At 43.4% G+C, this 26362-nt stretch overlaps 1 protein-coding gene across 2 annotated transcripts in view; it reads left to right on the top strand.

The window, feature by feature from the left end:
- LOC126284715 (unconventional myosin-XVIIIa) overlaps positions 1-26362 on the top strand; it is a 1203577-nt gene that overhangs the window by 989439 nt on the left and 187776 nt on the right. For both annotated transcript variants that reach the window (XM_049983847.1, XM_049983846.1), the window contains 2 exons: positions 17500-17706; positions 24891-25067. In XM_049983847.1, the coding sequence (XP_049839804.1) occupies positions 17500-17706; positions 24891-25067 (384 nt within the window). The remainder of the gene's footprint in view (positions 1-17499; positions 17707-24890; positions 25068-26362) is intronic.

Raw genomic sequence — 26362 nt, 5'->3', positions numbered from 1 at the left:
AGACAGCTGTTCTTTCCATGATTAAAGCTCTTTACTTCTGACGTAGAGAAGGAACGTCTATGGATTGAACATTCAGATGCGCAGATAAGAATGTTTGTCGACAATATACTAATCCCCCAACACACTCGTGCCCATTGCGCGGTGTAAAGTTTCCCATAAGTACCATGCATGTTTTGAAACTTATTACAGCGCAGGCGACGCTCTTGTTTTTATTGTTGTAAGAAAAGGAGTAGTAGCTACCGGTGTTTTCATGTTGTGTACCGTGCTCAGTCGCGTTATCGAGACTCAGTTGCTATAAATTAAGCCGCAGCGGCACTGTGAAATGACTTCCTATTGCGCCAAAAAGCAAGTGCGTCGAAAAACAACGAATCTGAAACTGTGAAACAATGGACTACTTTTAGGTACTATTTTTTGTGCCATATGTTTCAGGGTCGTCCCTTTTTCTTGAAATAAAGTCTTAGTCCTGTCAACTCATTCTCTATGACATAAGTACTAGTAGACATCAAAATCCTGTTATGACTACTTTAAAATCAGCACAATATCTTGGTGATCGTTATAATCAGGAAGGGAACCACTCAGTCGTATATAAATTTTATTCACCGCTCGAATATCCATGAAGCGACTTCCTCCGCAAATGACCAACAGTTGTGTTTATTTCGCCATGATAAAATTCTATGGTCGGTCAGTGCAGTAATGCGACCAGTTTACAGTCCAGAATGAGATTTTCACTCTGCAGCGGAGTGTGCGCTGATATGAAACTTCCTGGCAGATTAAAACTGTGTGCCCGACCGAGACTCGAACTCGGGACCTTTGCCTTTCGCGGGCAAGTGCTTCTGTAAAGTTTGGAAGGTAGGAGACGAGGTACTGGCAGAAGCAAAGCTGTGAGTACCGGGCGTGAGTCGTGCTTCCGTAGCTCAGATGGTAGAGCACTTGCCTGCGAAAGGCAAAGGTCCCGAGTTCGAGTTTCGGTCGGGCACACAGTTTTAATCTGCCAGGAAGTTTGTTTACAGTCGTTTGCAGCAATTTCATTCGAATGCCATACAAGTTACTGTGGAGTAGAACATCTGTCAACATCGAGATGATGAGAGTCAGAAAAATATTGGGGAACTACTGACATTGCTTGAGGAGGAAGAGAAAATTTGGAGTATTTTTTGCGAGCGGTTGACTGTTCGTTTTTTCATTGATCAATTCGGAGGAATTTACAAAATTTTCATCAATTTGTTGACACCATCTTCAAATGGTTTCCCGGTATATTTGCCAATGTTGAACCATTTGAAGTCATTACCGTCAGAAATATGAATGTGTCTGCGTGCTCTTATTCAACGAAACGAACGTGGAAAGCAATATTATGTTCAAAGACGGTACATTAGAAACTGGTTTCCTGATATTCGTCGCCCTTCTACCTCTGGCTTAAAACACGTAGACTAAATAGCAATAACTGTATCACTGTAGTTTTACAGTTCCGACGTTAAGACAGGATGTGTGAAATATCTCATTTCGAACTTGATAATAACTTTATAATAATTTATGGTTCGGAGAGTCTTCAGAAGAAATGAAATATCGAGGGAAAATTATGCTACGCTATCATCCAAAATAAGTATACTTATTCCCTATCACTGTACAGTCCAAGCTTGTATTTCTTATCAATAATGAGCTCATAATTTCCTTCTCAGCAATTGGCACTCGTAATCACGTGCCGGACTATGAAAATTTATGCACTCTATGTAGACCTGTTTTATTATTTACAGGTTTTGAACAAAAATCAAATTCATGGTTTTGTTATTTCGTAGTGAAAAAAATCTGCGGAATAAATATAATTAAGTGTTTTGTGTTAAGTCATTCATTTCGGTTAGAACAACATACAGCTGAGTATTATTGTGTACGCCTTCTTCCATTGTTGGAGATAACTTATTATTGTGTAAGGTGCATCAGTTACAGTGTTGAGGAGACAAGCTACTGGAAGGCAGCGTGTTCAGGTTTATGGCAGTGAGTACATTTAAAGCAAAAATTATGTATAAAGACCTAGCTGAGTGTATCGGAGACTGGGTTAAAGTGTGCTATTGGAAAGCCACGCCCTCCCCCTGTGACAGACTGACCTGTTGCGCAGCACGAGGAGTAGGTTGAAAGGTGACAGTTTAGTTGTGAATTGCCGATGCCAACGAATGTGAAAGCAGACAATATGCTTACACAGATCGCACTGAAGTGTCTACTACACAGGGTGCATCATTTATATAAACCAAGTAACTTAAACGTTGTTTAGCTATCAGGGGGACATTACAAGAAAGGGAATCATGCTGGTTACAACGCGTCTTCATTAAATAGGATCCCCCTATATTTCTTTATTCTGTAATCCAATTCTCTCTTCAAGACCTGTTCAGAAACTTATTAGTGCGTCATTTACCTAAACATGACGCTTATTAAAAGCGTAAAACGACAACAGCGGGATGTGGTCCTCCTGTGCAACTAAATAAAAGTATTTGATTTCTGTCACACACATTCTCTTGCTTTTACTTACGAAGCATATTCGTTGGTCTGTAATATTTGTTTGTCGGTTGTATATAGTGAATGAATTACATTGCTCTCTCTCTCTCTCTCTCTCTCTCTCTCTCTCTCTCTCTCTCTCTCTCTCTCTCTAAAAAAAATATATATATATATATATAATATAAACAGTTTCTTAGTTATTCTCTTACTGTTAGGTGAGTAACAGCGGTGTGGAGTGCAAGTGTCGTAAAGCTAAATTTCTGTTTGGTTTTACTTAATGAGTCGCCGTGGAACTTTACCTCGTTGTCCTCCGTACGCTAGGATGTCTCATTTTCGGCGGTTGCGAATGTATTTCTCTTCTACACTCCATTTGCGTTGTGCATTTATTTTAATGTGCCCACTCTCGCTTTTTATTTTCATTAATTTTTTTCGGTCGTCCTATTTTTGCGTTGTGATGTGTGCGTGGATGTCCGTGAACCAACCCCGTAAATCAAGATATCCCAATGTACACGAGACTTGGCCACAGTTTCTATATTTCGATACAGTGTATCGATACGTGGAACTGTTTCAGTGTTTCGGAACGGCTGTGGTTCACTGTTATCGAAACAGTGGTGTTTCATTCTGCCCCCGTCTCGGATAACCGGACCAGATTCGACCTTGAGCCAGACACAGAAACTGTATCGTTGTTTCAAAATAAGGATGTATCAGTCCACCTGTGCTTGGAACGGACTAATTGTACCGAAACAGTGATGTTTCATTCCGCTCTGTGTTGGACGACATTCGGGCTCGGAACAGGTACTGAAACACAACGTAACACTTCATGAAACACTTTCAAGAGTGTCGAAATCTTTTTGACAGGCAATAGCATGAAGCTTAAGATATCCGAAAATAAACCTTCGTTTCTAGCTGATTGTCCTATTACGAAATGGCGTAACATCTACTTTATAAACACTAACCAAACAATAAAACAACGCATACTATTCACGTTCAAAATAATAAGTGAAAATCATTCAGTTCAATTACACTTTTTTTACAACATACGCTTCTCTGCTCATGTACAGTAATCATATTAAGAAACGCAAGTAAGCCTACAACATTTTGAATAAAAAAGGGCGTAGAGTGACAGTTATTAGACATATACATAAATTTGATGTAGGTATAATTGCAAGCAATCTGTTTGACATATCACTTTTAGTGTAAGGGAAGGGCTGGGGAGCATGGTGAATTTATAGTAACGGTTCGAAACACCTTGAAAGACAAATTTTTTTTCTATTTTGTTATTTATTCAAATTATTTGGCGTTATTTATGAGTCTATAGTCAATGAGCCTATTATCCACAATGATTCCCTTTGAGTGCATGGAAATTAGCAGGATGGGTATATTACCCATACTAACGGAGTGTGGGAATCCCAGTAGCATGCATATCCGTAGTTTCTGCAGTTTGCTCCCACCTCCAGTTCCGTTCGTGGTGGTTCTTCTGTCTTCAGCTGTGGCTGTCCTCAGCCAATTGAAAAGTATGAGAGTCACACGACACGAAAGCAGTGCATTTGCTGCAGCAAATACGAAACTGCCGATGTGCCTAAGCGATAAGTTTCATACTTTCTGCAATATGATTAGCGCTCTCGCACCTCGTTTGTGTTTATATGGACATACTTATACAGTAGAGCGAGTAGACATTCAAGATGATAAAGTGTGTAGGTTTATTAGATTACAAAACACAAACTGTTTCACTGTTTCGAAACAGTGTATCGAAACGTTACATTGTACTGTTTCATTTGTTTCGAAACAGTTACGTATTTCAGTTTGCCGATCTCAAATGTACACTGTCGGCGAAGTAAACTCCAGGGCGATGCGTAGTGTGCTGACTAGATCTAGGGAAAAAAGGGAAAAAAGAAATCGTAAATAAAACGAAACAGTAATTTACCATTTGAAAGTTGCGCTCCAAAAAGTTGTTTCTTTCTTAACAATAAGATTATAACGGAAACGAGGTTGCAACGTAACTAATATGATGCGAAAAGACGAGACTACGACAACTTATAAGTTGTTTCTTGTTTCTACGTATGGTATCTTTAGCAGGCCCCTCAGTTGAACTCAGTACTTTCGTAACACAGTTTCTTGGTAACACATAGATGTAACGAATCAAAAGGCTACGAAAGTATGTAGTAATTTAGTGAGAGTTATTTATTTTAGACCAGTGATCCACAGATCTCCACCCCCACCCCCACCCCAAAGAATCGAACTCCATGTGTAAAAACATCTTGTTTATCTCCCATCTCAATGTTCATGACGTCATATCCTATGAACTATGTGCTATAATTTTGCAGATATACTCAGTGGTGTATGCGTATAATGTCTGCAAAATGCATTACGGTTAGAGTTAGTAAAAAAAAAAAAAAATTGAAACGTCGAGCCTGTTGAAGTTCTGCTGCATGAACAGTGACGTGTAGTAAGCGATATTCTTTTTTTTTTCATTTTATTGTTTTGTGGAAGATGTCAGCGAGAGAAAAGTTTGGAAAAGGCTTGAAATAATGCGTAAACTTTATTGGAAGACGCTAAGTCCTCTCTTTCTCAAATAATTAGTGAACATTGTTTGCGTTACTTGTGAGCTGTGAGTTATGCTACCTTACGACAATATTCAGTTTCTTACTTTAATCCTCGCAGTACCGACATATTTTCAATACCTGCCGACATGTTTTCAATGCCAGGATCACCGCCGGCCGGTGTGGCCGTGCGGTTCTAGGCGCTTCAGTCTGGAACCGCGTGACCGCTACGGTCGCAGGTTCGAATCCAGCCTCGGGCATTGATGTGTGTGATGTCCTTAGGTTACCTAGGTTTAAGTAGTTCTAAGTTCTAGGGAACTTATGACCACACATGTTAAATCCCATAGTGCTCAGAGCCATTTAAACCATTTTGAACCAGTATCACAAAGGAGAAGGGTGGTGGTGGGAGGAGGGGGGAGGGGAGGGTCGGGGTAGTTTTTGATCACCACAAACAATTTTTTAAAATGTAAGATTTCATTAATGGATGCTGACTTTCACCGACAACGAACCTTTGAAAGAATTATTGATTTGTAAGCAGGGTCTTGCGTATGGAAATCTTGAATTTGACGTTTACTGAAACGTCACATTGATGACGACACTTAAATTTATCGGTTAAGTTTAAGCACGGGACCATCCGAACTCCGTGTCATCCTCCGAGGAGAATGCGGATAGGAGGGGCGTGGGGTCAGCACACCGCATGATGGTATTCTTGACCGAAGCCATTACTATTCGGTCGAGTAGCTCATCATTTGGCATCACGAGGCTGAGTGCGCCCCGAAAAATGGCGACAGCGCATGGCGGCTGGTGGTCACCCATCCAAGTGCCGGCCACGCCCAAGAGCGCTTAACTTCGGTGATCTCACGGGAACCGGTGTAGCCACTACAGCAAGGCCGTTGCCGTCGGCTAAGTTTAGCTGAAAAACTTAAAAGCTTTATGGTAATGCTAAAAGTTCTGACTTAATTTAAAAAAAATAAATATCTTTCAAAATTTTAAAACACAAAGTATCTGACGAGATTATAATATTTTCACAAAGTGGGCACATGATATCCTCCCCCTCCCTCTTGACACTCTGAGGATTAACACGCCATATTGTGTTAAACTTTTATCACGATATTATACCTCTTAATGAGTAGTTTACGACAACTTTTTAATTGTTAAATACTGTGATAAAATCAGATTTTTGTTGGCCTTGGAAATCGTTGCATAGGCAATCAGTAATTGGGACCGGATGGCGATTTCAACTATTTAGTACAGTGTTGACGTCATATGAAACCGCAAGAGCAGCAAAAGGAAAGCTGCCCGTCGTTATCACTAGCAACTGGCTAAGGCGCTTCCCCTCTTCTGTTTATGACAGAGATTCCAGTTTTCTGTAAAGGCGCCGCGGAGGAAAGTTCCAGCAGAGGAGGGCTGCAGCGTGGGCACAAGAAGCGCCTGTTCTGTTCTGTCCCGTTCCGTGGCCGGGCAGACAGTAAACAGCCGCCCGCCCCACCCAACCCCTGCTTGTGTTTCACACGCTGCTCTCCGCAGCCAGGGCGTCTGTTCCGCCCTCATTAGCCAAGCCCGGTAGCGTGCGCTGTGGGAACGGCCTGCGCCGGTCACGCCGTACAATTGGCGCTCCTTATTACCTACACTCCGAAACAGGCAACGACACCGGCGGTCTTACACGTACACTACTGGCCATTAAAATTGTTACACCAAGAAGAAATGCAGATGATAAACGGGTATTCATTGGACAAATATATTATACTAGAACTGACATGTGATTACATTTTCACGCAATTTGGGTGCATAGGTCCTGAGAAATCAGTACCCAGAACCACCACCTCTCGCCATAATAACGGCATTGTTACGGCTGGGCATTGAGTCAAACAGAGTCTGGATGACGTGTACAGGCACAGCTGCCCATGTAGCTTCAACACGTTACCACAGTTGATCAAGAGTAGTGACTGGCGTGTTGTGACGAGCCTGTTGCTCGGCCACCATTGACCAGACGTTTTCAGTTGGTGAGAGATCTGGAGAAGGTGCTGGCCAGGGCAGCAGTCGAACATTCAGTGTTTCCAGAAAGGCCCGGACAGGACCTGCAACCTGCGGTCGTGCATTATCTTGCTGAAATGTAGGGTTTCGCAGGGATCGAATGATGGGTAGAGCCACAGGTCCTAACACATCTGAAATGTAACGTTCACTGTTCAAAGTGTCGTCAATGCGAACAGGAGATGACCGAGACGTGTAACCAGTGGCACCCCATACCATCATGCCAGGTGATACGCCAGTATGTCGATGACGAATACACGCATCCATTGTGCATACACCGCGATGTCGCCAAACACGGATGCGACCATCACATTGCTGTAAACAGAACCTGGATTCATGCGAAAGAATGACAGGTGCTCCTGTCTGTGATGCAGCGTCAAGGGTAACCGTAGCCATGGTCTCCGAGCTGACGGTCCATGCTGCTGCAAACGTTGTCGAACTGTTCGTGCAGATGGTTGTTGTCTCGCAAACGTCCCCATCTGTTGACTCAGGGATCGAGACGTGGCTGCACGATCCGTTACAGCCATCGGGATAAGATGCCTGTCATCTCGACTGCTAGTTATAAGAGGCCGTTGGGATCCAGCACCGCGTTCTGTAGTACCCTCCTGAACCCACCGATTCCATATTCTGCTAACAGTCATTGGATCTCGACCAACGCCAGCAGCAATGTCGCGCTACGATAAACCACAATCGCGATAGGCTACAATCCGACCTTTATGAAAGTCGGAAACGTGGTGGTACGCATTTCTCCTCCTTACACGAGGCATCACAACAACGGCTGTTTGTGTATGAGAAATCGGTTGGAAACTTTCCTCGTGTCAGCACGGTGTAGGTATCGCCACCGGCGCCAACCTTGGGTGAATGCTCTGAAAAGCTAATCATTTGCATCTCACAGCATAATCTTCCTGTCGGTCAAATTTCGCGTTTGTAGCACGTCATCTTCGTGGTGTAGCAATTTTAATGGCCAGTAATGTATAAAGCTTCATGAACTGCTTGGTAGTTTTGATCCGTGAGGAATTACTGGAATAAAAGCAGATGAAATATCGCTATGCAGTGCGCAAGAGATCGCCAGCGTGGCACTAGAAGGAGTAGCGGTCGGCTATATTGCCATCATTTAATAGCCGTACCGCACAAAATGTAAGTGAAATACACTGGTGGCAATTAAAGTTGCAATACCACGAAGGCGGCGTGAAACCGACGTCGAACTAGCATCAAGTATACACGCTTGGATACGAAAATTACTAGCACTTCAGCCAAACTGCACAATGTTTGAGTAAATCCAGCTACATTCTGCATACGAGGAAAAATTACGGAGCGAGTTTATCATTCGGACATCGCATTTGAATATTGGTTGTTCATCAGAAGCTCGTGCTATGTCTCTTGTAAGAAGAAGAAACGTTACCAGTACGAATCGGAATCGTGCAGGAGGAGGATCGTGCCATATGGAACGTGCGGTTTATCGTTGCAGTATATTTCTGCAGACATACTGTCCTTTTGGCCGTGCAGGATCGTACAGCCACGTTACGTACCTTAAGTTAGGAAATGTTCTTGTTTGCAACGAGAGAAGAAACAATTCAATGTGTCGATGTCTGGAGCACTTAGAGACAGCGACCTTTATTGCGGCTTCCATAATGTGGCTGCAGGGAGAGCTATGCCCAAGGCTCGTAGAAAAATAAGGTTGGACAGAAGAGTTTTGTGCTGTTAGCGACACTGTGTCGTTACTGAGGAACAGCGTCTGTCACGGGAACAGCGCAGTAACATGTGGGCCGCGCATTTATGCGATGTATTTGCGGTATGCTTTAGTCTCTACCTGAATAATGAAATGAAATGTAAATTGCTATTCTAGAGAGTTAGTGATCCTTCGTGATCAACAACTTTAGTTTTGCGGTATGGAAATCCTACAAGTCGGAACTGCGTCCTCGTGTGCGAGTGTCGTATTCTGCTTAGAAGGAATGAAGAATGGGTTTAACGTCCCTTCGACATCGAGGCCACTAGAGACGAAGGACAAGTTCGGATTTTGTCTAGGATGGGGAAGGAAATCGGCCGCGCCATTACCAAGGAACCACTTCTGATTTTTCCTGGAGCGATTTACGAAAATCACGGAAAACCTAAAGCTGGATGGCCGGAAACTAGTTGGAAGCGTCGTCCTGCAGAATGCGAGTCCAGTGTGCCACCTCGCTCGTCCATTCCGCTTAGAAACTTCCCTAATTTTCTAGGCGAGTGGTGGGGATTAGTGAGTCTGGTCTTGTTCCGTAAAAAGAGGCCTCAGAGCAGGCTACAGCCGGCTGGAGGTGGTGCGGGATAGAAGCGACGAACTAGGGTCGGGTTAAGTCATGACAAATTTCATTTGTTACTGCGAAAATTTGTGTTTGCGGCTGTTGTGTGACGTTTTCACTGTTCACCTCGAACTGTATTGCTAGTTTTTGTTGTGGTAATTATCGGTGGGTGTTGGTCGTAACAAGATGGGGGCGTTTTATTGAACTGCTCCGCGGTGAAAATGTCCCAGTCCAGTGGTCGGATCTCGTACTCTCTTTCTGAAAGTAGTTGGATCACTCTGGGGCTCTTACGAGGGTCGTTCAATAAGTAATGCGACACTTTTTCTGAAAGAATGTCGGTTTTATTCAAGATTCCAATACACCATCTTATTTCGCTCTCTTTTGGCTACGAAATCCTATTTTTGATCATAATCTCCGTTCAATTCGGAGACCTTACCCCGCCTTACTGGGAGGACTTGTATAACCGCATGGTATCACTCTGGTGGTCGTCGGAGTACCTGCTCCATCAATAATCTCACCATCATCAACGTAGTGCTTCCCGCGGAATGCATCCTTGATGGGGCCCAACAGATGGAAATCGGAACGTGCGATCCCCGGCCTGTAGGGTGGATGAGGAAAGACAATCCACAAGACATTTTGTGAGCTGCTCTCGGGTGCGCAGACTTGAGTTAGGCCTAGCATTGTCATGGAGAAGTGTTTGATTGTGGTCCATCGATTACTTCGAATTAGTGTGTGCATGTTCCAGTATTGCAAGAGTCGCAGATTTGTAGGGCCGGACGGGCAGCTTTGCTCGACTATGTTGGGATGATGACAGGCGCTTTGCCCAACGACTCACCGTTTTCTGTTCTGTGTCAGTTCACCATAGCATTCTGCAAGCGCCTTTGAATATCTGCCATGCTCTGGGTTTGCTGCAAAAGAGAGACAGTGACAGCTCTCTGCTTGGAACGCACCTTCGTTGCAGGCGACATTTTGAATGCTATGTTTAGCGCTGCCACCATCGAAACTTAATGAAACTATGGGAACTGAAACGGGAATATTCCACCATGCCCCACAAGAAGTTCCGTATCTTTTCAACAGAAACTGGCGGAGAAAAAAAATGTATTGCATTATTTATTGAACACCTCTGGTAATTACTGACTTCGGAGTTGTGAGAAGTTAACCGTGTCTCGCGGTTACACTGATTTTATCTGTGTAACTGTGCAAAAAAATTATCCGGGTCCGCTAGTAAACGTTGATTAAATCCTTGGAACAGTGCGTAGCGTAAATTGACTAGCGCGCCGTATATCGTGAAGAATGCGTGGATTCGATCGCGGCAGCGACTGCGGCTTTGTGTGACGCACGGACAAAAGGAACGTTACAACATTTTAATGTCGTAAAGCGAGACACCGTTACATTAGTATTAGTTGGAATGACGGAAGTTGTCAGTGTTCGGGAGACAGAACTGAAATAGCCGCCACTGCTCTCTCGTGCTGAAGACACGTTCCATTTTTAAATTTACAGATAGTTGATCAAGGCTGCGAGATAGGAGCTGCCGGACAGCGTTTGGCAGTCGCGTGGGCTTTGATGGACTGGGCGGCTAGTTAGCGACTGAGCCGCGGTAACGAGGTGACGCTGGGCTGTCGATATTAACGGCCCTGCCAAGGGCGGGTGACGCAACAGCGCTGGGCGCTTAGTAACGAGACCTGGGAGGGGCACGGCAGCAGTCCAGGTGGACGTCCCGTTTCACTGCGGGTAGTGCCCCGCCAGAGAAAGTGGCCGAGGGGAAACGACAGCAGGTGACGCGGATAAATATTTGTCCTCGGAGCTCCTGCCGCCTTCATCTGCATACTTGTTTCGCCCCGCTCGAGGACGTTCTGAGGAAAGTCCTTTAAGACCTCAAGTCTGGTCCGTGACAATCAACGAAACAGTAAACGGTGAAAGAGCGTATGTTGACATATTCGCAGTGCCCGGAATGTTTTAATCATTAACTTAGTACAAAACAAGTAATCTCCCCCTCCCCCACTCGCCCCCCCCCCCCCCCCCCCCCCGTTTTCCAAATCGAACTTCCCTTTTTAACACAGCGTCAGACGTCTGATTACTTTACAAATGAGTCATTGTGCTAATAAAAAAGAACGTAAATACCACTTACAGAGTAGGCCCCTTGCGGCTGGCTGTATGAAGAGCGTTTAAGGTAGTGGGAGATGTTATCAGGATGTTGGAATCCCTCCAGCCCTTATTACCAGTTGGTGCACCCGGGTGATGCCGCTGCTTTTTTGTTGAAGCAGCTCTTCACATGGCCTCACAGCGACTGAGTGGACCCCTTACCAGACCTTACCTTAGAAAATAACTGAGGACATAGCAGGAATCGAAGCCGAGTCCTTCAACCCAATGCTTTATTTGTTCAACACGCAAAACTCTAATTATGTAGGTTCTATTAGCTTCGGATTATTCATCCCAGCCTAATGAAAAGTATAAACGAAAACTGGTAAACTAAAAGATGCTCCCAGCAAGTGCCCTCATTATCAAACATTCACTGAGCATGGAAATGTAAATAAAGTCCCATGCTTCTTGACAGAGCGTAGGGGAACGTTGCGGGAGGCCCGCAACGCCGTACTGGGCAATTTAGGTAGTTTGCCGTTGCCTTCCTCCGATCGTTATGGGGATGAATGATGATGATGATGATGATGATGATGATGATGATGATGATGATGATGATGATGATAAAGGCGACACCCAGTCATCTCGTGGCAGGTAAAATCCCTCCGGGAATCGAACGCGGGACCCTGTGCTGGGGAAGCGTGAACGCTACCGCGAGACCACGAGCAGCGGACTTTGGTTGAGTATAGTGTGGTAACACTGGTTTGGTTTTTCGTTCAGTCCGCCATTGATTCTAGTTCTTGCTGTATGTAGGAGGTGGTCAGGTGGCGCTTTGTCGCATTTTTCTAAACCGGTGGAGACAGCTTCCTTGGCCAGAGTGTCTTTTAGAGTATTTACCTTCATTCTGTTGTGCGCCTTCACCTCAAACCTATTGGCAGGCCTATTTAGACGAGAAAGCTCGTGATCTGCTCTTATAATGCTGTGTTGTAGATAAATTTTGTTTTGTTGATATAGCATTTTAACAGCATCAGCGCTGACCGTGAATCTGATGGAATAGCCGGCGGGAGTGGCCGCGCGGTTCTAGGCGCTACAGTCTGGAACCGCGCGACTGCTACGGTTGCAGGTTCGAATCCTGCGTCGGGCATGGATGTCTGTGTTGTTCTTAGGTTAATTAGGTTTAAGTAATTCTAAGTTCTAGGGGACTGATGATCCCAGGTGTTAAGTCCCATAGTGCTCAGAGCCATTTGAACCATTTTTTGATAGAATAATGATGCTTTCTTCTTGAACGCATTTTACGTACCATAGTTCCTCTGAAATTGCTGGAAGTTCTGCGTGAGTATGAAGAATCAATGAAGTATAAATTTGTCCCCTAGATTAGTTTTGTCATCAACGAACGTATATCCTGCTCCGTCTTTTTGTCTATTCCCATCTGTGTAAATCCATCTTCAGAATGACAACACGTGTTCTTTCAGATTATTACGAACCGATTCGTATATAAGGGCACTATACTCATAACGTACTAAAATTATTACAAATTTAAATATAGTTTGCTTTTCCTCATCTCAGTTACATTTGTAACAGGTTTGTACAGTTTCAAATGTATTTCTACCCGCTTTTCCCAGAGAGCATTAACAGGTTCTTCCATCAGACTTGCCATCGAAGCGTTACCACGTGACGTGCAAAAGAAACGGTTGTGTTACATTACGGCACTAAATATGGCTCTGCGTGTTTGTGAATCCCATGTAGACTCTTAGCCGGGTGACGGTGTGATTTATAAATACCAGGCAGTAGTAGAAAAACCTCTATAGGATTCAAGACAAATTTGATCTGATTCTTCCCAGCTGTCATCACAAACTTTGTGACTCTCCGTAATAGTCATTTCTATCACAATAATCTGAATATTATCGTTCATAAGAGCATTAAAGAGCATTCTATAGCACCAAAAAGTCAGGATACATCATATCGTGTTGGACCAGGAGCCAGTTTTATAACTGGTTGCTCATCCAGTCGTGGAAAAGTTTGTAAGCCCTACATGAATCGTTTATTTCACGTTTTTGACTGAACCGTCTGCTCAGCTTGCACAGCTGTCTTGTAAGTATCAAATGATGGCACCATTGGGGTGATTCTTGTTAGAAAGCATCCTCGTCACTGTCAGATGCATTTACAAATACTTTCAGTGCTCGTCAGAAAGGAATCTTTTTGTCATGATAGCCACGCAGAAACTTCTCTTCTAGGTACACGAACTGCGATCGAGTGAAACAGTCCTTGAAACTTCACTTGTAACGGCAATGCTTTGATCATTTGAACATGATAAACTACATGGATTGTTGTACAAACATTCCAACAATACGCAACAAAAGACCTGCAGTCTCTTAAATAAATAAAGACAGCATTATGTATTTATCTCACACGTAGAAATAAAATTTTGCTGCCGATATTTGTACATGGCGTGAATGTTTGAACAGCTGGGTCACAAGCGTAGTAGCTTAAGAAGCTATAACAAGGGGAGAAGGCTTTGCATTTGAGCCCTAAGTAGAATGTGTAGAAATACAAACTATGGGCGATAGCTTGGAGTAGCATAACTTCCCGCATTCTTCTTGATCGTTGTTCTTGGATTGTGTCCGCAAGACGCCTCAGTCTTTGACACTAAATGTCAGCGATGATGGCTAAACTTCGGGAGAGCAGTTCGTAGTACACCACTCCGTCGTGTTTCCTCCAAATACATACCATTATGTTTCGTGGATGCGCGCATATCTTTGTGCCGGTGAGTTACTGCTTCAACCATTAGTTTCTTTCCCTTATGGTATCATAGAGACACCATTTCTCATCACCAGTAACAACACTGGATAGGAATGCTCGCTGTTGTTCACGAGCCAATTGATGACCAGCAAGCCGAGATTCACAATGGCCACCCACTGATTTTTTTATGATTTTTGGTTTAAAGCATGCGCCGCCCATCCACCCAATTTTTGAACCTTCCCCATTGCATGAGAATGTCGCGCGATGGTGGAATGATCAGGTTTCATCACATTTGCCAGTTCTGGAGTACACTGACATTTATCACTGTGGATTAAACGATTTTCATCAAATCCCGAACGTCTTACAGAGCGTGGAGAGTCATTAATGTCAAAACGATCCTCTTCGAAACGAGTAAACCATTTTCCTGCCGTGCTCTGTCTAATGGTATTATCCCCACACACAGCGCAAACAGTTTCTCGGCCCCGAATTCGCATGGATCTCCGCCGAGCTCCGAAAGATTCCATTCCCCCGATGGTGTTCCGTTGTTTCTTCCGCCGAATTTTATGGGGGTTTCGGGATGCTGTTGTTTTTTACACCGATGGCTCTAAATCTGCTGATAGTGTGCGATATGCCTTCACGTCCTCTGTTGACACGGAAAATCATCTCCTGCCACCTACATGTGGGGTGTTTACTGCGGAATTGATGACAGTTTCCCAGGCCCTTACCTTTATTAAGCAATCCCAACACAACCGCGTTTTGTTATGTACGGACTCAATGAGTGGCCTTCTGGCTATTGACCGGTGTTTCTCACGCCACCCCTTGGTCTCGGCCATCCATGACCATCTCGCTGATCTTCAGCGCGCTGCTTGTTCCATTGACTTCCTTTGGGTCCGTGGCCATGTGGGTATCCCAGGTAATGAGCTTGCTGATAGTTTGGCTGGGGGAGCAGTCACTTACCCCCCATTCTCTGTAACCCCTCCTGCAGCGGATTTACAGCTTGACATCAAATCCCACTTCACGGGGCATCTCTTGGGAGGCTACCTCCCAGTCTAATAAACTTCGTGCGATTAAGGTGACACCGGGCCCGTGGTGTTCTTCCCTCCGCCTCTCCCGAAGGGCCTCAAGTACCCATTGTCGTCTCCGCATCGGCCATACCAGGCTTTTCTTTTGAGCCACCCGCACATTGTGGTTTTGGAGCCTTCCAGTCAGTAGCCCACATTTTGGTGGAATGCCCCCTTCTTTTGGCTCTGCGTACTGAGTGCCGACTTCCCCCTCTTTACATTTAATGTTGGCTGAAGGTTCCCCGATGGTCGAACTGGTTCTCAGTTTCCTCCGTGAAAGTGGTTTTTATTCTCAATTTTAAGGTTTTTAATCTCACTCTGGTGTTGGGTCAGGACGGTGAGGGTTGGGGTGTCTCCCACTGTAAGCCGTGGTCGGAGATTCCCGATTCCCCTCCTTGACCAAGATCCTCTTTTTCTTTCCCTTTTACACTGTTTTTATCATTTTTTAGAATTGGTTAGTCTCCTTTTCCCATACGCACTTCTACATTCTAGCGGTTAAACGCTTTTAATCCTTTCGTGGGCAAAATTATTGAGCAGTTGTTTTTAATGAGTGGCGAGCAGATAGTAGTTAACAGATAGGTATATTTATAATACAGAATACCAAATTTGTTCCAACTGTGAAAGTGAAATCATACAACAAGGTGGTAAGTATTCTTCCCACTGCCCTTCCTTGGAGTTAAACGACAAAACAACTTTTTCAATATGTCATATTTATTTGATAAATTTACTTCTCTTGTTACAATGATTGTTCACAATTACTTGCCATGACATTTTCTGAAACATGGGTCTATGCAAAGTGGTATTTGACAATATGTACAAGCACAGCGAGTGCTCTTTTCCGCAGCTTTGGTACTACAATGACGGCACGTCCAGTAGGTTTCTCCTAAAATGGGTTGATGCTCCCCTACAGCCACATGACGAAAATCTTTAAGTACTTGACCTCTTTTTGCCAGAGAGACAGGTTTTTGTCCACCCCTTTTTTGGGACGAGAAGCCAGCGATCTAGTACCATCCTTGTTTTTCCTTTTCACTGTGGCTGTTTCTCATGGGTCATGAATTGAGGACAGGAAAGTGCTGGATGGTTGGTTATCCATCCATTTTACTGCAGAAATGACTCCTTTTGTTTCAAACTGAAATTCTCCTCGTTCCAATTTTACGTGCTCCTTCATAAATTTGGGTAAATCAAAAGCATTTACCTTATACTATAGCTTTGAGAAAAAAAATCACAAAATACCACGCAAACAGCACTGAAAGGCTCCTCTACAGAACAACACTCAGCTATACAATGCCTTTGCGCAAAGGTACAGCAATAACGGCGGGAACTTCTGATTGGAAGTAGTACCCTATACCGTTCATTAGGTGGTAACACCGTACAGAAGTGGGAACTGTGAAACCCACGGGACTAGTTCATTGTAGTGGGAAGCATGTCTCCCACGGCTCGCGAAAGGGTTAAATAGCAGGTGGTCTTGCTTATACTGCGTCAGAGGTGGGATATTTCCTGCCTCTAGCATATCCTTGGGGTTGCTCTCTTGCTGACTTCCCTCATTTTGTTTTTACCATTGACGGCGCGACTGCACTTTTACGTGTTTTTTTTTTTTTTTTTTTTTTTTTTTTTTTTTTTTTTTTTTTTTTTTTTTTGACTTTTCTGAGATGTGAAACTGCCACAGCGCAAACGCCTCTAGCTCCCTCTGCTATTCTCACGTTTCATATTGAACTCGGGTATATTTATGAAACGTCCCGAATTTTCTACTTGACGCCGGCCGGAGTGGCCGTGCCGTTCTAGGCGCTACAGTCTGGATACCGAGCGACCGCTACGGTCGCAGGTTCGATTTCTGCCTCAGGCACGGATGTGCGTAATGTCCTTAGGTTAGTTAGGTTTAATTAGTTCTAAGTTTTGGCGACTGATGACCTCAGAAGTTAAGTCGCATTGTGCTCAGAGCCATTTGAACCATTTTCTACTCGACACTCAATTTTCTAGCGTCCACAGCTCCACTCCTATCTCCAAATGACAATATGTAGACTCAAATAGCAATAGTGAACAACAGATAAAAATGACTATCGATCAATAAACCCATAGCAACCGGAGTATCAAAATGCAAACAAAAACGCTACGATCGTATGCCACAACGCAGTAATTAAATTTCGAGCGCTTTTCGGATGCTATCGACCCGAAGATAACAGCAAGGTTAACGTTGTGCGTCAGTAAGATGTTAGCGCAAAGAGCAGAAGCAGGTGTTCACGCAGTGGAGGTGGCCACGCCATGTGTGACGGCGCTGCCGGTCGCGGTGTGTTGCAGGCGCGCTCCGAGGAGCAGGTGTCGGCGTGGCTGCAGTCTGCGGAGCACGTGTGGCTGGTTCACCGCGCCGGCTTCTCGGCCGCCCGCCGCTGCCCCACGCCCGCCGACAGCGACTCCGATGGCGACGCCGCCACCTCGGGCAAGCTGCGCATCTGCCTCGACGCCACCGGCGACACGCTGCTCGTCGACGAAGACGACGTCGAGAAGGTGAGTAGGAGGCGCTGCTGCCAGGAGCCGCCTCTGCCTCAGCACCAGGGCCTTCAGCTGTGCAGAAGCCCGTTGTTATCAGTGTGGGAACTAGTTCACCGCACAGCACGCGCATATACAAGGGCTATGGAGCGGGGGCGTTACGGGCTGAGCACTCCGCCCCACAAAATGCAGAATCACTACTAAACACAAAAGTAGTGCTTCATTGTTGTTACACTACTGGCCATACAAATTGCTACACCAAGAAGAAATGCAGATGATAAACGGGTATTCATTGGACAAATATATTACACTAAAACTGACATGTGATTATATTTTCACCCAATTTGGGTGCGTAGATCCTGATAAGTCAGTAGCCAGAACAACCATCTCTGGCCGTAATAACGGCCATGATACGCCTGGGCATTGTGTCAAACAGAGCTTCGATGGCGTGTACAGGTACAGGTGCCCATGCAGCTTCAACACGATACCACAGTTCATCGAGAGTAGTGACTGGCGTATTGTGACGAGACAGTTGCTCGGCCATCATTGACCAGACGTTTTCAATTGGTGAGAGATCTGGAGAAGGTGCTGGCCAGGGCAGCAGTCGAACATTTTCTGTATCCAGAAAGGCCCGGACAGGACCTGCAACATATGGTCGTGCATTATCCTGCTGAAATGTAGGGTTTCGCAGGGATCGAATGATGGGTAGAGCCACGGGTCATAACACATCTGAAATGTAACGTCAAATGTTCAAAGTGCCGTCAATGCGAACAAGAGGTGACCGAGACGTGTAACCAATGGCACCCCATACCATCACGCCGAGTGATATGCCAGTACGGCTCTGACGAATACACGCTTCCAATGTGTGTTCACCGCGATTTCACCAAACACGGATGTGACCATGATGATGTTGTAAACAGAACCTGGACTCATCCGAAAAAATGACGTTTTGCCATTCGTGCACCCAGCTTCGTTGTTGAGTACACCATCGCAGGCGCTCCTGTCTGTGATGCAGCGTCAAGGGTAACCGCAGCCATGGTCTCCGTGCTGATAGTCCGTGCTGCTGCAAACGTCGTCGGACTGTTCGTGCAGATGGTTGTTGTCTTGCAAACGTCCCCATCTGTTGACTCAGGAATCCTAGTGATACGAGGCCGTTGGGATCCAGCACGGCGTTCCTTATTACCCTGCTGTGAACCCACCAATTCCATATTCAGCTAACATTCACTGGATCTCAACCAATGCAAGCAGTGTCGCGATACGATTAATTGCAATCCCGATAGGCTACAATCCTACCTTTATCAAAGTCTGAAATGTGATGGTACGCATTTCTCCTCCTTGCACCAGGCACCACAACAATGTTTCACCAGGCAATACCAGTCAAATGCTATTTGTGTATGAGAAATCGGTTGGAAACTTTAGTCATGTGAGCATGTTGTAGGTGTTGCCACCGGCGCCAACCTTGCGTGAATGCTCTGAAAAGCTAATCATTTGTGTATCACAGCGTCTTCTTCCTGTCGGTTAAATTTTTCGTCTGTAGCACATCTTCATTGTGTAGCAATTTTAATGACCAGTAGTGTAAAATAATTCTGAGCAACTGTGCCAGACCAAATGTGAGGATGGAAGTTACTCAGCCTGGCAAAGAAAGCGAAACATTCAAAATCGGAGGACTAAGTGAATTGAATTTTCATAGGTCTAGATGGTATGTGATGTTATTTCAGTGATGACAAAATTGTATATCAGTAAGACATTCCACCCCTCTGGCTCTGATTCATGCACTGATTCAGTTGAGAATTGTGTCATAAAGCCATTGCATCCTCTCCTGAGGCAGACTGGTCCACAACTGTTGTAACTCGTCTTTGGTATCCCAGATTCTGGGTTTTAGACAGAGTTGATGTCTGAGCTGGACCTCCCACTTTTCTTATTGGGGATATTGCATGGCGTGACAGTGCCTCAACGTGACGCAGATAGTTCACAAAAACACGTGTCGTGTAGACGAATGTTGACCTGTCACATTGCAGGTAACAAATGAAGATGTAGGATGTCCACGACATACCATTGTGCCATAATAGTTTCCTCGGGGACCACCAGCCGTGACCTGAAGTAGTGCTTTCTGTTCATGGCTCCAATTCAGATGAAGAATTTGCGTTGTGGTGTTGACAGCAGCCAATGCATGAAACAGTAATTCCAGAGTCCTGCTGCTCCACTCTGACCAATGGTGTAAGATGGCACAGAATGTGACAGGGAGTCAGTTCATTCTTCTTTGGTGCCAGTGCAGGTGTAAAAGAGTGAAGATATGTGTGATGTACAATACAATGATCATCTGTTCTGGTTATCAGACGTCGTCAAGTGGAATGTTGACAACGAGTTCGCCTGTCGTCACATTGCTGTGCAATCCAACATCCAGAAATCTATATAATGCACAATTCAACCAGTCAGACAGATAAAAACTCACAGTGAGAGTCCTTTAATTCTGCCAGGCACTGATAATGCTGTCTCTCACAAGTATCCAGCATATCCATGCTCTTCACAGTGATCACTCAGCATGTGATGCTGTTCACACCCCTTATATACCCTACAAGGCCTATTAAAAACACTGATAGATTCTGCTATATACACTACCAGGTCTATGAAAAATACTGATTCTGATGTCCGCTGTGTCAGAGAGAACCGCAACTCTAATCATTTATGTATCCACCTATGGTGTGTGCATGCAAAAAGTCACATTGATATCCGACCATGTCTTACGGGTGATTCACTTTTATTGTCTGACAGTGTATGTTGAGAGGAGAAGGAGAACTAAATGTTGTGCTGCAGCTAATCTATCTTGTGCAAATCTTATCATTTGGGCAAAACTGCAGCATATGACATGCTATGTCTGCAACCACTCAGATGACATTCAGTCACAATACATTAAATGATATTCATTTGCACTGCTTCACACTAAGAAATTCACTCATTTGTGAATGTGACAGTTCAGATGTTGAAGATATAATCATTTAATCTTCACTTGTTCGATGTTCCAGCAACATGGAAAACAATTTGTCTCAGAACTGAGAAAATTTCAGGTATCATTCCAAACAACTGTTGCTGGTTTTCTAATAGAGAAAGATATGGCAGTTCTTAGATGTTTACTAAGATTAATTTTAGCTAGCAATTTTAAAGTCTGGCCATAGACATGTAGAGGTGGTGCTGCCATTGTTTTTTAATTGTTAATTATAAAATTGTTTGTATCTCAAAGAATTGTGGCTTTACAACCCAGCCTGTAAACATTTTTGTAGAATAAATGTGTAACTATTAATTCTGTGTTTAGAAATTAAAATTATTTCATTTTCTGATAATAGTTAAGAAGTATTGTTTAAATACTTTAACATATTTGCCTCTGTGTTAAACAAATATTTAATTTTTTGCAACATAGTGGCTGGTTGGTGTACTCACACTGAAGATGAAAAAAACACGTTGCATCCTGCATCCTCTTGAACCTTCATATTGTTTTCAAACTTTGGCCTTCTTCTACAGTTCATTTCCCAACCTCAAACTTTCCTCCATTAACAAATTAACTATTTCATGGTGCTTCAGGTCACATCATTCTAATCTATCCCTTCATTTCTTCAAGTTGTGCCATAATAATGTTTCCTCACCCTTGGGTTCAATACCTCCTCATTAGTTATCGAACTATCCAGATAATGTTCAGCATTTGTTCCTAGCACCATGTTTCAAAGTTTTCAATTTTCTTCTTGTGTGTACATTTTACCATCCACATTTCACTTCAGTACTATGCCACATTCCCAACAAATACTTTCAGAAAAGATGTCTTTGCACAAAAATTTAATCTGAGCTAAACAAATTTCATTTGAGCTTAACAAGTTATTCTTTTCCAAAAACATTTTTCTTGCTATTGCCAGTGTGTGTTCTATATATAGGCTATACATAAAGTCTGGGAATGCTTTAAATTATTTATTACACATAAGAACAAAACACTGTACAGATATCCTACATACATCAATTTGAAGAGAAACCTTGAAAGTTTCTTTTTATGTATACTGCCACAGTGTAGTTCGGTAATTTTCTGGTAGTGATAGTCGCAAACATGGCCGTGCTACAGAAGGGTACAGCTGTTTCATGAAAAGGCCTCCTCCTGACTCTTTTCTGCGGGGACTCAGTAATGTTCTGGTGTATGTCCCGACTCTACCCTGTGATGTAACAGAGCTCTGGGAGAGAATAAGGGAAGTGACTGCCACAGTCAACGATGCCATGCTGGGATGGGTATGGTAAGAATTTGATTACCGTATTGAAGTTAGCTGGGTCACTCATGCTCCACATATCGAATGTTTGTAATTAAAAAAAAAAAAAAAAAAAAGCTTTCAGAGTTTCTCTTCAAAATACAATATGTATGACTTCTCCACAATGTTTAGTTCTTGTGCAATAAATAATTGAAAGTGTTCCCGGAATTTATGTACACCCAGTACTTTTTGTCATTACCAGTTACTTGATGCCCAAGTAGTTAAACTTGTCTACTACTTTCACTACAGGTGGCTAATATGAACGAAAGCATTATTGCTGTGTATATGTCTACAGCTTTATTCATTTCTTGGAATAATGCACTCTTAATGTATATCTAGATACTGGCTCTGTCAGCATCTCATTCTCACAAAGGGCTTCTAAGTTCTTCATTCACATTGTTACTTGTTTGTGAAAGATGTGCCATGAAGTGAAAATTCACAAATGTTGCAAACTTCATCTAATAGTTTCTTGAATCATCCATTGATGCTATGTATTTCCGATATCGCCATTCCTAAGAGGTCTTACACTGCTGCAATGCCCATACTCTCAGTCTGAAAGGCATTACATCCCATATTGAATTACTAGAAGGGTAACACAGCTGTAGGATAAAACTTTCTTTTTGACTCCTCCTCCATTACATTTCTTGCAGATAAGAATAATGTTTGTCAGTGCCTTAAGAGTGCAATGACTCTACCTTTGTGCGTAGAGTATATCATATTTTCTCACACAACACATTGGATGCAGTATCTTATAAGTATCCATGTACTAAGTTTTTAAATTATGCTATCATAGAATGATGTGGTCAGAAATGATAGATTCTTCAAATGTTTTCATAAACAGGATTGGTTCTTTATTAGCATCTTTAAGGACAAAATAAAAGTCGTACCTTGCATAATTGATGGAATATTGCTAATTTCTTCATTCTCTTTTTGTTCACCATTTTGTGTATGCTACATCAGTGGCCTAAAACGTGACAATCACTTGTTACATTGCTGACAATGTAAGATGCACAACCAGACATAATAATACTTTGTGCATGGTAAGAGCAATCAGTACAGGCGAAATATGCCATGGAGTACGTAGGCCAGAACAAGCAAAACATAAATGAAATTACTTCTTTTACAAATTCTGGACAGACTGCAATAAAAGTGGGCAATCATTCTGCTGGTCAGTGTCACTTTTTTCACAGTTTTCAATTCTCGTCTCTCCCCCTGCACATATGTTCACAAGAAATTTCTTGTGCCATCAGGCATCCTTTTTTCTGGGGACGTTAGCCATAGCTCAGTCACCTGTGTGCACTTGCTCTTCCACTTCACTGAAGGGATGGTGCACTTTTGAAGTCTGGTGTTCGTTGTATAGCTGTCTAGTGAATCGTTGGCATTGTCTGAACAGACCAAGCTCCATTTAGCTTTTATTCAATGGACTGGTTTCTGGGGAAAGCTGTTGACCACCAATGTTGGATGGATGTCTGTAAATATATATCAGTGCCTGCAGTGCTTCCCTCTTCTTTCCATGTTAATCTAAACTGGCTTTTTTTCCTATCCATTTGACACACAATATCAATCACACATACATTGGAGATGAATGGAAATGAGTTTGAACTGGAGAAACAAGATCATTGGGAAACTGATTGTTTTGAAGGCCAAGTCACCATAATGCTTTCCAAATAAAGCACACCACCTCCTACACATTACTTCAAACAAAAAGTTACAAAAGGTTGATTCCTTCCACCTATTTTAAGGTAATGTTCTTGAAATGTGAATTTTCAGTTGTATGCTTGATTTTCCAGTAACACTTCATTGCTACTATTTATTCACTTGATCGTAAGCTATCAACACTGGAAATTTAAGGATGATGAGAAAAACAAACAAATAGGAGGAGAGGCAGACATTGCTCTTCATAGATTTTTCCTCTTTGTTATGCTCATAAGTGTGCCTGTGCACTGCCCATCAGTCATCTTAGGTTAGTGGTTGCCTTTCCTCATCTCTGTTTAAGTAACAAGCAGACGTATGAATAACAAAAATGAAGAAACTGTAGAGGAAAGTAAAGTGCACTTCAAGTAACGAGACACATGAGTCACATCTACGAAACTACAGGTAGTTTCCACTCCATGTTATTAATTCCGTGTCTGAGAGATAAGGGAACCTAAAAGTAGTTTCTGCAGTTTTGTCTTAACACTATATTTTTAATGCTCATTGTTGCAAACTGTTTCATTGGTGGAAGCCCACGTCTGGCCATCCTGTTTTAGGTTTTCCACAATTTCCCTAAATCACTCCCGGCAAATGCCGGGCTGGTTTCTTTGAAAGGGCACGGCCGACTTCCTTCCCCGTCCTTCCCTAATCTGATGTGACCGATGACCTTTCAGTTTGGTCTCTTCCTCCAACCCAACCTCATTGGTGGAAGAAGAGTGGCAGTATTTCTCCAGCCCATTGAGGCAGTGTTAAAAAGGTGCGTATCCATTCAACACTGCCTAAATCAATAGCCGGCAAGAGCAAGACAACTACCCTTCTTCTACCAATGAAAATGTTTGCAACAGTGAACATTAAAGATACAGTCTAAAGAAGAAATTGGAGTTGTCTGCTACTTATGACACTTACTACTTTCAACCCTTCCACATCTCCTCCTTCCCCCTCGTCATGTGGTACATTTCATTAAAATTTTTTGATATGTGCTATCCCTTCCCAACAAGGAGATTCTTACTAAATTCTTAGAGCCTGCACTTATTGTTCATATTTATGGCACTTATGGTGAAGTTTATGATTAACATTCGTAGTAAGAGCACAAGGTTGTTCGTATATGTGTGGTGACACATAAATCTGATTCAATAATGCTGTTTTGTGAATAATTTTGTAAGACTTAATGGAAAGCTACCTGTTTCATTTGCAGTTATAGTATAGACGCCCTGTCTCTCAATTTTGCAGGCAAACCCTCCTCAGTTTGACAGAGCTGAGGACTTGGCTCACCTCCGCTACCTCAACGAATCGAGTGTGCTTCACACATTACGTCAGAGATATGCCAGTAACCTCATTCACACCTATGCTGGTCCTGCAATGGTTGTCATCAATCCCATGGCACCACTTGCTATCTACTCTGAAAAGGTAAGTCATTACATAATTTTTCATGAAGCCATTTCAGAAGAATAGTTTATTTCTATTAAATGCTGTTGGAGTACTCACAGTAAACACTATTCCTCCTGGTCATTAGAGTAAATCGCCTAACTTATGAATTATTAGTTTACCAAGTTGAAGTTTATCAGTGTTTGTCTATAGTGACACACACTGTTGAGAAAGTCAGTAACAATAAAAACAATTTAATGCAGAAATCGTATACACATCCAATAAGTCATCCACACACATTGCCTAATCTGTGCTAAACAGTGATCGGTAAGCAGAATGAAATTAGCTGGTGCATGGAATATTACAGTATGAGACACAAGCCCCTCTGCTCTGGGGTTAAATAGAAAAGCATTGGACGTTTCCGTGTAGTTGGACTGAAAGGTTGACGCAAGCACCGCTCTTGATGCGCAGCTGCCAGTGCTGCCTGAAAGTACTGCCACCTGGTGACCGAGCTTAGCATGGGCAGATTAAATAATACGTGATGGGCCAGCATCTTGCATCCTGCTGAGGTTTGAGGTATGGCAATGTGCTGGTGCAAATGAGGTGGTAACTGCAGATTACCACAGTTCTCTCCTTTTGTCAGGGTGCGTACAATCTGATGCCACCCCAACATCGCTCCCCTGTAATTTGGGGCATCGCTTATTGATCAGGAAGGTAATGTCCGTGTCCTCTTTGCCATTGTCTGTGGTTGCTCCCTATGCTGCCAAAGCAATCTTTCAGCTTGAAGTGGAGAGAAGGACTGAAAGTGACCATGGACAATGATGGACCAAGCATGGGCAGATGCTCATGAGTGGGACCCTGGCTGCAGGTTCCACTGATGGCAACAGCAGATCGATGGAGCTCACATGGGGCTCATGTGTGCAGGAACGCTTTCCTAGTATTGGTTCCTGCTGCCCATGTGGTACCGCCATGTGAAAGCATTGTCGAGGACTGAGGTGAGAAAAGGGGACTGGCAGCAGGAATGCTGGATGAACTCATAGGTGTGAGTGGAGGAGACAGAGACGGGGCCTCCAATTATTCATTGTTAACCCAGTGAACAGCCACTCACAAAACTGGAGATGCTGAGGAGCATCTACTAGTTTCAATGAATGAACAACAATCACTCAGTAGGGATGCATGTGGAGGTCCAGGCAGAATATTCGTCTGAATGATTGATGTGATATGCCTATCTCATGTGACAGGTGTTGGGTTGATTTGGTAGGACTCTGAAGGATTTTCTGGTGAATTGCAACAACATTTTCTGGTATGTGGACGCGTTTCGGAATGTTTTTAGACTT

The sequence above is a fragment of the Schistocerca gregaria genome, chromosome 8 (genome assembly GCF_023897955.1).
Source record: "Schistocerca gregaria isolate iqSchGreg1 chromosome 8, iqSchGreg1.2, whole genome shotgun sequence".
NCBI classification, from domain to species: domain Eukaryota; kingdom Metazoa; phylum Arthropoda; class Insecta; order Orthoptera; family Acrididae; genus Schistocerca; species Schistocerca gregaria.
Note: the sequence above shows the minus strand (reverse complement) of the source record. Positions and strands in the feature narration are given on the sequence as shown.